Source organism: Varanus komodoensis, unplaced genomic scaffold (assembly GCF_004798865.1).
Source record: "Varanus komodoensis strain SLA01 unplaced genomic scaffold, ASM479886v1 scaffold1, whole genome shotgun sequence".
In the NCBI taxonomy this organism is placed as follows: domain Eukaryota; kingdom Metazoa; phylum Chordata; class Lepidosauria; order Squamata; family Varanidae; genus Varanus; species Varanus komodoensis.
In genome coordinates this window covers 137664506-137676797 of record NW_025335268.1, presented here as the reverse complement: position 1 = coordinate 137676797, position 12292 = coordinate 137664506, and the positions used below count along the sequence as shown (strand labels likewise).

Sequence of the window (12292 nt, the reverse complement as noted above, 5' to 3'; positions counted from 1 at the left end):
AACTCTTAAGAAGAGACAGAAGGCTGGTATTTATTACATCATTTTTAAACCACTGGTCATAGCAGCAAATCAAAAGTGCAACATTTCAGTGCAGTCTAATTCGTCTTCTTTCTGTACCTGGTTTCTGATGCTTGGGGGCGTCACACCTTATTAAGAAAATAAGCTGACTTTCTTCCCAAAAGTGGGTGACTAGGTTCTGGGCATTGGCTATAATTGAAACAAAGTCAGAGCAGACAGTGGGGAGAGGGGCTACAATTTCGGCTGGGAATTGCTTGAGTCTTAAATATCTAAATTGCATGAAGTTAGTTGTAGGGGAGAGAGCGCGCCTGCTTTCCTTCATTCTATAGGTGTGGGAAAAAAGGGAAATCTGCTCTTACTTAAATAGACTAAGTCTCTCGAGGCAGATGGGTTCTATGGAGCTCTTGTTAACCCCAGAGCCAATTCCCTGGATAGAGAGAGTTGTCCTTTGTTCGTGATGTCATGGTCAAATGGAACCAGAAATACGAAACACTAGAAGATTGTGAGCTTTTTGTTTTTGAAATGTAATTATATGTGTATCAAAGAAATTTCGGATAGCAGGTTTTCATCTCCCCACCCCTGACTTTTGCTACTGAGTTAATGAAAGGCTAGATGGGTCCATTTTAACTACAAGCCTCAAAATATCCCTGATAGCCCAGGCTTTATTGGAGCCAACTATGCTGCAGACACTTTGTCAGATACCAATAGCATTTGCATTTTATTATGGTATACTATACTATAACATTGCATTCTATCTGTTTATATTATCTATCTATTATTTAAAATATTTGAATGATGCCTCTTTAGCGTTCTAGAGGTATAATCATAGTAAATACATAAATCATATAAATGTAGAATTTAATAAATCTAACCAGCACCAGTGACAATAAAACACAGTCTAAAACAGGAGTGAGAAACTTCCAGGGGTTGGGGCCCACATCCCCCCCTCCCGACAGCTAATAGGGACTGCACCACTGCCGGAATTGTTGCCAGATTTGCAGTTGTAATAACAGAAGATTTATTTATTTATTTATTTATTTATTTAAACATTTTTATGCCGCCCCATTCGCCGAAGCCTCGGGGCGGCTTACAACAATAAATAAAACCAATAAGTTAAAATATACATATAAAATAATCATAATAATTTAAAACACACAATATAAAATAAGCCACCCTGGCCAGATAAATTCAGTAGTATTAACATTTAAAATGTTGCTTAAATAAAAAGGTCTTTGCCTGGCGCCGAAAAACAAATAACGACGGCGCCAGGCGGACCTCTCTGGGGAGCGCATTCCATAACTTAGGCACCACCGCTGAGAAAGCCCTCCTCCGAGTAGCCACCCTCCTAATTTCTCTCACGGAGGGCTCCCGGAGAAGGGCCTCTCCCGCCGATCTCAGGGGGCGACTGGGCATATATGGATGTAAGTGCTCCTTCAGGTAACCAGGACCCAAGCTGTTTAGGGCTTTATAGGTCATCACCAACACCTTGAATTGGGCCCGGACTTCAATGGGGAGCCAGTGAAGCTGACGGAGAACTGGAGTCATGTGAACATAACGTCCAGTCCCCGTCAGCAGCCTGGCAGCTCTATTCTGAACCAATTGAAGTATCCGGACCGTCTTCAAGGGTAGCCCCACGTAGAGCGCGTTACAGAAGATGCAGCCTTTCTGGAAGAAAAGGTGTCTAGGGAGTGCGTGGCTTGTTTTCAAGTAGTCTCATGCTTTTCAAGTGCAGTTCTGCTTGCAGACAAGGTGTATATTTCCTGCATGTTTAAAGACAGATTTTTGTTCCCACTGCTTTAAGATAGCATTTTTCATGCTTTCAAATTTTTTCATTATGCCCATCCATCTGTTCTCAAGCTACATTCTGATTCCTTGCTAATGTATGGGGGAGGCAGAATATCACTGATAGCTGACAACCTAGACTGTGAGATTGTGGCTGGCCACTTCTGATCTTCTGCTACAGTGTGCTCTGAATAACAGTGGTTCAAAAATGAGCCCTATCATCACTTGTATTAGTCTTAGAGAACACATTAATTATAATGGATTATTTTGATATTGAATGGAATTCTGTAAAGGCAATTGGTTTCTTCCTTTAAAGGTTCATTTTAAAGTTTCTCCATATTACAGTTTCTCACCCTGTCATGCGTGCACATGCATACAAACAATTGCACATTTCTGATCCTTGTTTAAGGTGTCTTCTAGTGCATAGTGTGTGTCTTCTAGTGCCAAGAGTTAAGTATTTGAAAAAAAGGAAAGTGTAACTGCTTAGCACTGATCCAAATTGATTTCAACTAGTTCAAATACCACGGGGTAACAGAATTTATATCTGGATTGACAATTTGTAAAGAAAGTGTTTGTTTCAGTTTGTGATGTTAATCCCTGAGAATTGGACAGACAATGGGAACACTGACAGATGCTGTCCTTAGCAATCTTTGTTTGACACTATTTCATTTACTGGATTTAGCCTTGATGGTGACCTGGAAAATACAGAGAAAAAAAACACTGAAAATACTGCTGAAATAAGAATCTTTTCCTTTCTATCTTTCTGTCTTTCGTTCTTCCTTTTTAAATTTTTTATTTTATTTTATTTTATTTTTGTGGTTAGAAGAAGCTGCCAGTTGAAATAGAGGCTCTGTTTTCTTAGGGTGGCGATGCTTGGAAATGCTGTTGAATTATTTTTGGCATAAGCCAGTAGTAGTAGCTCTGTGATTAACATTGCTTAAAGTGGTGGGCTTTACAGCAAAAGTGCTATTATTTTTATAGGATAGTCCTGCAAAAATTTAATCCTGTACTTTTTTGTGGCATGAGGTTTTGTGTTTTGTGGGAAGAGGAAGACACTTTAATTTTGGCACATGTGTGGAATAGCAACCCGCCTTATTCTGAAACAATTCCATTAACAAAGACTGAACTTCATAATATCAAATGCAATATAACAGGATACATTATACTATAATGTATGCATTCTGTGTTTATGGGGTGCAGCTGAGTATCTATTCAGGACCCCTTCTAGGCATGTGATTCTTGACAACAAGATGAAAACTTGGACAGGAAAAATGTTAATGTACCAGTCGGACTTTTTGAAAAAAATTTTAATGGAAATAGCAGAGTGGCCAAGTACCTTTTCTTTCTCGCTTGCTCTCAATCATGGGATTCTTCTGGAACAAAAGAGCCATTTGGGAATAGGGCTGGTTTCCTTCCCTGGACCCAACTATGAAATGCGTTGGGTAGCATATAGTGGAACCAGAACTCACAGGGACACAGAGCAGCAAGGACTCTGACCATCACCACTCTCTCTGAATTTTCTTTTCCCTCTGAACTTAGCTGTAGTGTTCACAGTAGTGTGGGGACAGTGGGCAGAATGATTTTTCCCGTGAACAACTGATGGTCCCTGATGTAACACAAAGTAGTTTTGGAGTAGTCTGGCCTTGAATGACCAGTTAAAACCATTTGCTTTAGACTTGCTCCTGGTGAAGATGAAAACTGCTTGTTGATATGGATCATCACAGCAGCTTGAATTTCGGATTCTCATTGGGGTATGATTATTCAGATTGTCATGATGAATACCTGAATTTCAAAACTGACCATGGTAGGAAGGTCAGTGTAAAAGAGAAAAGCAAGGAATTTGTAATTACTGAAGTTGGAAGGCAGATGTGGGCTGAACTTCTTTGGAGCTCTAAAATGTTTATGGTGACCGTTATGGTGTTAAGCTGTGAACCTCCACCTACGTGTAGCATGTATGTTTGCAAACAGTGCAAATATTGCAAATTACCAGTAAGCTTCCATGTGCCTCAGTTCAAAGAAAACTTAATTTTGGTAGTCACTGAAACCCTGAAATTTCTCAGTGCTCAGAAAATTTGGTTGCATAAAATTGGGTTGCACAATTCGTCCATTAATTTGGACAAATTACTTAATTTGTCCATTTTTTCAGTTGGGATTGCAGACATACTATTTCATACCTGCATGGTTTGCATTTTCAGCAGCACAGATAATTTGCTGTTGGATGCATAGGGGCTGTGTCCCTGTGCCCCCTTAAAGTAGGAACAGTTGCTTGAAAATCTTTTAATTTGGGAATTATAGTTGTTGTTGTTGTTGTTGTTGTTGTTGTTGTTATTATCATTATAACATTTCTATGCCGCCCCTTGCCGAAGCCTCGGGGCGGCTTACAACACAATAAGATACATTGAAATACAATAGAACATGATAAATTACCAATAAATACAAAAATACAAAAAATACACTGAGATACAATAATATAAAAATAAAATTAACAGTATAAAATAAGTAAAGAATATAGGAGGAGGAAAGAGAAGGAAGAAGAAGTTGCCCTGGCCAGATCATATATTTTAACAATTAAAATGATGTTTAAATAAAAAGGTCTTTACCTGGCGCCGAAAAACCAGTAACGACGGTGCCAGGCGGACCTCTTTGGGGAGTGAATTCCATAGGTTGGGTGCCACCGCAGAGAAAGCCCTCCTCCGAGTACTTACTCTCCTAATTTCTTTCATGGAGGGTTCCCAGGGAAGGGACTCTCCCGCAGATCTCAAGGGGCGGTCGGGCATATACGGACGTAAGCGCTCGTTCAGGTAGCCAGGACCCAAGCCGTTTAGGGCTTTATAGGTCATAACCAACACCTTGAATTGGGCCCGGGCTTCAATGGGAAGCCAGTGAAGCTGACGGAGGACTGGAGTCATGTGAGCATAACGCCCCATCCCCGTCAGCAACCTGGCAGCTCTATTTTGCACCAATTGAAGTGTTCGGACCGTCTTCAGGGGAAGCCCCACGTAAAGCACATTACAGAAGTCTAGGCGGGAAGTCACCAGCGCGTGTGTCACTGTCGCCAGGCAGTCGTATTCCAGGTAGGGGCGCAGCTGATTAATCAGCCGAAGCTGAAGGAAGGCGCTCCTCGCCACCGCTGTCACCTGAGCTTCCAAAGAAAGCTCCGGGTCGAGGAGCACTCCCAGGCTGCGGACCTTGTCCCTAAGAGGGAGTGTTGCACCATTCAGGACCAGGTCAAATCCACCCTCTCCGAAGCCCGATCCGCCAACCAACAGGACCTCCGTCTTGTCTGGATTGAGTTTCAGTTTGTTGGCCCTCATCCATTCCATTACCTCAGCCAAGCACCGGTTCAGCACAGCCACTGCCTCACCTGGATTAGTGGAGAATGAGAGGTAAAGCTGGGTATCATCAGCGTATTGATGATTCCGCAGCCCACACCTCCTGATGACCTCTCCCAGCGGTTTCATATAGATGTTAAATAGCAGAGGGGATAGAATGGAGCCCTGTGGTACCCCATGGCATAGCTGCCATGGCGCAGAGACATAGTCCCCCAGCACTACCTTCTGGAATTGAACTTGATATTTCTCTTTCTCCAGTAGTACCCAATGAATTTCACTCTCTCTTTGTTGTCTTGTCAACTTGGCCTGGCACTGCACCCAAACTCAGTTCCCAATCTGGTTGCAATTCCCGTGACTTGCCAGGGAAGTAGCTTTCTGGTCAACACCCAAATGTGGCTGTTGACATACTGCTAAGCTTACTTTCCCAGTGTATTTTCCCAAATACGGCAGGGGAGGAGGAAGAGCGCTCCAGTGCACAGAAGTGAACAGGTGGACTGTTTATGCAAAATTGGGCTCCTTATGATCTCAGACAGACTGAATAAATGGTTTATTCCTGTCTTAGCCGGTCTGTTTGCTCATTCAGGTGCTTCCAGACAAGGCTTTTATTGTCAAAATACACTACAACATTCACAGAATTTTATAAAGAGGTTCCAGACAACAGCATCTTCCTATGTAACCCTCCTAATGTTATCCCATCATTTTTTTCTGTTGTTTTTCTGCTAACCATCCATCTGGAAGCATCCTCCATCTCTTTTACTTGTGTACTTACAGTTTCTTATTGTGGTTTTAGTTTATCATACAAAAAAGTTCAGTTGACAGTGCTCTATGATGTAGTTATTGGCTGCTTTCAGTAGGAAGAACTAAGTGGGTTACTATTAAAATTTATCCTTAGCAATTTACCCTCAAGTATTTCCAACAGTGCCCTTGACTGCATCAGTTCAATAAGCCTGATATATGAAGTATTTGCCATTCATTGACTTCTCTACACTGAATCACTGATGTTCATTATTCTGGATATCAGATTCTTGGAGTTGGCCCTACTATGAAAAGGAACCATATAGGCTAATTTAGGTTGTGGACTGTGGACATGATCAATTTCATATTTCTTATGAATACAAGGAGGGCTGGACAGTCCAACTTGTGCCCTCACCAAGGTGAAAGCTTGGTGGCAGACAGAATGATCTCTATCTTCCTTCCATGTGGAGCTGCAGAGGAGAGGAGAAGAATGCTACTCTCTCCCCCAATGTTCACTTAACCCTGGGATTTGTGTTGGCTCTGTGCTCATTCATTCATTTATTGCATTTCTTTACCATCCAATATCCAATGCACTCGGGGAGGTTTGCAAAGTTCAAACTCTTGAAATGCATTATAAAATCATATATAAACAAGCATATAAACAGACAATGCACTTAGAGACACTCATATAACTAAAACAGTGCTAAACAATAAGCAACAAGAAAAATCCACTGCTGATGAAAACCATACCATATGCTGCAAAATGCCTAAGATAAGAGGATTATCTTACTCTGGTGTGGAAAAGATAATAGTGTTTCCACGAAGTGGTACTCATCGGAAAGATCATTCCCTAATTTGGAGACCCACTGGGAAGACCCTCACCGTTGTTGCCACCTTCTAATCTTTCCCCAGAGAAGGCATCTAGAAGAAGGCCTTCAATGCCAAATGCAGTCTATGGGCAGGTTCCTTTTGGAAGAGGTATACTGAACCCCTGGTTCCCAGCTGAATGGAGAAGAATGTGCATGGGTTTGCCTCTTCACCTGATGCTGGGTTGGCTATAGCACTTAATTTCTACCCTCACAAAGAGCACTGCCTCTTCCAGAGAGTAGATCCCTCTTCCAGTTTCTCAGCAGCTGTACTCTTCCACTGTGCCATTCAATATCACTCAGTATGCTGAGTTTCATTGTTCTTCAGATGTCCACCGTTGGAAAGCCTGTAGCTTGGCTCACCGTTTTTGAGTTTTGCATGCATTTTATTCATTCCTGACTGTGGCACAGTTGTAGTCTGGGTTCCGTTACTTGATGGCTATTGGAGTCCCTTAGCAAACATGTCATACTCAGAAGGAAGCCATGCAGTAGGAGTAGAGTAGCTCAATAAAGTAGCCATTTATTTTATCTTATATTTAGTTTGTTGATTGAGGTATCCAAATTAGTTTTTAGATATTAAAAAGATAAGTGCATTTTATGAACTTATATACAGAATCAATATTCAGCTAACAGACTGATATTAAGCATGTCTTAGAAATATGTTATAGTACATTCAATTTACTTCTGAGTAAATGGAGATAGGGACAGGTTGCAATTTGCAGAGATGCCTTATATAAATTTCATTCATTCCAAAGGTTGCTTCTATATTTTTGCGTTAGATTAATGTTAGGCTGTTAGGTTCACTTTTGGGAAAACTGATTATTTTTTTCATTAACAGCCCTATGTTTTTGCATAACAGATCCAGCAATATGGAGAATTTCTTATTGTATTTTAGTGTTCCTGATCTGTATTGTTTTGTTTTTTAAACTATCAAAGTTTTTTTCTCCCTGACAAAGTGTTAATATTGCTTTTAACAGATATATGAGATCTACTGCCCCCCATTCTGTATTTCAGAATCTCATCTACATAACTAAAGTCCCATAACTAAATACATTAGGAGACATTATGGGAATCTAATCATAGATTAAATACTACAGTATGGTAATTAAATTAAAGTCATGGGTGTACAAATAATTGGATGTTTTTTAGGCATTTGAAAAAAAAACAAAATAGCCACAAAATATAATTGTGTCCTGAACGTTTGTTTGCTAGTTTAACAGCATACATGAGTTCACTTATTTCAAAGTAGTCACCATTTGAGCACCCATTTGTTTTAAAGCTGATTTCTTCCAGAGAAAAAGTGGAGTGGACAAGGGAAAGTTACAGAGGAAAAGAGTCTGGTTTTGGAAAAGCACCTTTGGTTCCACCAGGCAACTTAAGGTTTTCCAAAAACGATTCTTCTATCTCAGACAACAAAATGACTTGGAACAGCCATTCTCACATATACAGAGACAATATTTAATTGATATCATAGTGGAGATTGAGCCAGTCAGCATTCCCATCTGTTGGGGCATGTTTTCCTGCCTATTTGTATGTATGTGTCCTTTTAATGTTGAAACTATTGTGAGAATCCTCCCTGACTAAGCTTACACTGAATGCCATTTCCTGGCATTGCTCCTTTTCACTGAACATATATCTGCACATGGCGTACTCTGTGAACAAAGTACCTTAGAAAAAAGCCAGAATGCTGTCAGGCACAAAGAACACAAATGATCTGTGGTCTGTTCTCCATAGTTAAGCATGCTCTTTGGAGATATTGGAAGAATCCAAGCCTGCATATGCAAGTAAAAGTGCCTGGCTTGTCCTCCTGGATTTTCAACTCTTCCTCCTTCATTTCCTACTAAAAGACCCAAATTATATTTTATGTTTAGGGGCTGACAGCAAAGACTCTGGTGTTAATTAACTATTTAATAAAAAGGCATTGAGGAATGGAAATAAATCCTTTCTTGAAAGTTGCTACAGTCCAGGGCAATAAATCTGCCCTTCCACACAATCCCAAAAAGAAATTTTATTGCTGTTCATTTTCCTATCTGGAACAAAAGTAAACATGAAAGATAGAGGATTCATTGGGTGAGTAGTGGCTTATAAAGTCTAACCATAATATTAGATTGTCATTTCTCCTTCAACAACCTGATCTGTCTCTCTGCTTCTCCAAGTTCAGTAGCAGGCTATGGTTAAGATGGGGTGAAGAAGGGCAGGGAAGGGTGTTCCTGAGTTGTTGCAGCTCTATATATCAGAGGACATAATGTCAAGAAGACTAGAAAGTTTAAAGAGAAGCTGAACGGGTACTTTCAGGAAAGGAAGATGAGATATTGCAACAAATAACAGTGGCAAAAGATGAAGTTCTAGGCCTTAGAACTTCAAAGCTAACAAAATCCATGAGTCTAAATAGTATTCACCCAAGAGTTCTTAATGATCTCAAATGTGAAATTGCCATTCTTCTAACAAAAAGGATGTGACATGTCCCTAAGATCAGTCTCTGAAGTAGAGAACTATACATTAGTCAATGGAACTTTTAAAAAGCGATCCAGAGGGGAGCTAGGAAATTCTAAGCTGGTTAATTTATCTTTTGTTCCAGGCTAATTGGTAGAAAGCATTATTAGAGATAACATCATCAATTATATAGGACAAATCCTGCTGGAAAAAAATCAACTTGGCTTCCACAAGGATGCATCCTGTCTGTTGTGCTAAACTTTGAGAGATCTTTGGGAGTTTTAGTAAACATGTGGGTAGTGGTAAACTTTTAGCCATTGATCCAGTAGGCGCAATCAAAATAGCCTGTCATGCCTTACTTAAGCCACAGTGAGCTACAATACATCCTGGGCAAGATTTGAATATTCACTACTAGGCCGGTGCTTGTTATGTTGTGTAAACCCAAGTAATGCAGGTTCTATGAAGGGCATGGGCAAATCTGGGTTTTCACAGCATGGGAATCTGTAGTCGGACAGTGAACATTCAGAAAACCACCAGCATTTGCCGCAATTCACCATGGGTTTGGTTGATGAAGTTTGGTTTTTTCTTTCAATTGAAGAAGATACTTCCAGTAACTCCTACTGATTAGTGTTATGCACCTTTCCTCAGGTAAAAGAAACTGCATGGAGTTCTGAAAGACCAAAGTACATTGAGTTTGGCATGAGTTATTGGCCCTAGTCAAGCATGACCACACTGAGTGGACATAACAGAGGATCTGAGGTGCCTGGGAGGCCTCACACTGGAAACTGACCATTGTCTAGAAGGCTTACGAAATGGATAGTGGTAGACTAGCAGATAAATGCGGGGTCTGAACAGTTCCCCTAAGAGAACCTGAAGCTCAGTACAGTTACCCAAAACAAGACACAGAGAAACAGCACAAAATCTGTCTTGGCAACATTTGGTTAGTTTTGGGTAGTCACAGTCTAACACAGGTATGGTATACCTAGGCACCTTGAAATCAGTGCTTTTAAGCAAACTTAAATCTGTGTTGGATTGTATCTCCTGCGTTATTATACTGGGAAAGTAGATAGCTTGGCACTGAATCACATGGCAGGTCAAACTCATATGCTGGGGCCAGCTTTTTACCAGTTTCCAACTTGTGGAATTTTTAAGAAGTTGGAGAAGCTTTTTAAAAGCTTAGAGATACAGTAGGCCTTGCCTTTCTGCTGCTATCTAACCATGCCTGTAAACTTGTGAATCGTGACGGTCTTGAAGAAAGAAAGAATGTATTTGATCTACTTTTTCTTTTCACAGTGGCTCTTGTTACAGAGGTTCCAATGTAACAAATGGAGTTTCTTGCCAGGATTTGGTATCCTCATTAATAATCCCAGACAACTGCTCCATTTAAGTTATCTTCTAATAATAAGAATTAACAGAGGAATTAACAATAATGCAACTATTATTTCCTGGTGTTTCCACTTTATTAAGTACACTACTGCTATTTGAATGAGGCTTTTTGCGGGGGGGGGGGGGAGAAAAACCACATCTGGTATCCACATGCCAGGACCTCATAAAAAATACGAAACAGTGCATTTTCACTGGCATTGCTGTATCAGCACATATCCACTAGACTTGAAATGGGCCCTTTTGTATGTCATCTTTGCTCACTGTAATGTTTCTGGTCTGTTCTCTCCTAGGTGCAAAGCGTAATGTCCATGCTGTGCTACACTCTGATTATAGCGTTTCTGATCGGCATATGGGCAGCACCCAAATCCGAAGATAATGCGCCACTGGCATCTCCTGTAACATCTGACATTTCTGAAAGCAGCCAGACTAAAACTCACCATGTTATGAAAACATCTCGGCACAGAGGCCAGAATCATCCTGTTGCTAGGAAGGAAGAGGACAGGGAAAGTGGGCACGCAGCAAACATCATTGTGGATCCAAAGCTTTTTCAGAAGAGGCGGTTCCAGTCCCCTCGGGTTTTGTTCAGCACACAACCTCCACCTTTGTCAAGGGATGGGCAGAATGTGGAGTACCTAGACAGTACAGACTCTCTCAATAGGAATATCCGTGCCAAGCGGGCGACTCATCCTGTGCATAACCGGGGAGAGTACTCCGTATGCGACAGTGTTAGTGTGTGGGTGGCCAACAAAACCACGGCGACAGACATCAAAGGCAAAGAGGTGACTGTGATGGTAGACGTCAACATGAACAATAATGCTTATAAGCAGTACTTTTTTGAGACCAAGTGCAGAGACCCTAAGCCAGTGTCCAGTGGGTGCAGAGGCATTGATGCCAGGCACTGGAATTCCTACTGCACCACTACGCATACCTTTGTCAAGGCACTGACCATGGAAGGCAAGCAGGCAGCCTGGCGCTTCATTCGGATTGACACTGCCTGTGTGTGCGTCATCAGCAGGAAAACAGAAAACCTCTGAAATTGACCAGTGGCCCATACCCACCTCCTCCCAGCCCCCTACCTCACCTGTAAATTATTTTAAGTTATATTTATAGTTTATACAGTAAATAAATGAATCCCCATTATTTATTAAATTCTTTTCAACTGCCTATGTGTTCTGTACTTCACTGGCATCTCCCTCCTTTAAGCAGATGCATTTCACACTTTTGTTAGCCAGAACATTCCCACAAATATTGTCATGGTTGCCGCACCAAGGGTTTTGAAGTGATTACTTGGCAGTTTTCAGTGCACACCTGACTTTCCACCAAACACATACCTTTTATGTGCAACACTCTTGTTCTGAAATAGACCAAAAAGCAGAAATCAGCATAGGTGTCCCTAAGAAAAATTCCAGAATCAGCAAAACATTCTTCATGGCCCAGAAGCCAGGTAGCCAATCCAAATATTTTAATATTTGCCTTAATCCAGGCTGTGTATCTGATGACATAATAAGAGGTATACTGTTGTCTTTTGTCCTTTTTTCCTGTTTTAGTTAAGCAATTTCATGGGCTACTTCCTGTGTGTACATTCTTACAGATTGTCAATTTATTATGAAGTGTATTTGATCTCAACAATTTTCCCTGTCCCCAGTTCTACATATTTACCATCCTTTTAGAGGAAATCTTTGAGCAAACATTTTGTGAAAGAGAAATTACATAGTATCTAATGTGAGGCAAAAGCAAATG

General features: G+C 40.9%; 1 protein-coding gene across 2 annotated transcripts in view; it reads left to right on the top strand.

The window, feature by feature from the left end:
- Positions 1 to 11708, top strand: part of NGF (nerve growth factor) — a 59780-nt gene extending 48072 nt beyond the window's left edge. For both annotated transcript variants that reach the window (XM_044426274.1, XM_044427132.1), the window contains exon 2: positions 10843 to 11708. In XM_044426274.1, the coding sequence (XP_044282209.1) occupies positions 10855 to 11586 (732 nt within the window). In that variant the 5' untranslated portion in view covers positions 10843 to 10854 and the 3' untranslated portion in view covers positions 11587 to 11708. The remainder of the gene's footprint in view (positions 1 to 10842) is intronic.
- The last annotated feature ends 584 nt before the right edge of the window (positions 11709 to 12292 follow it).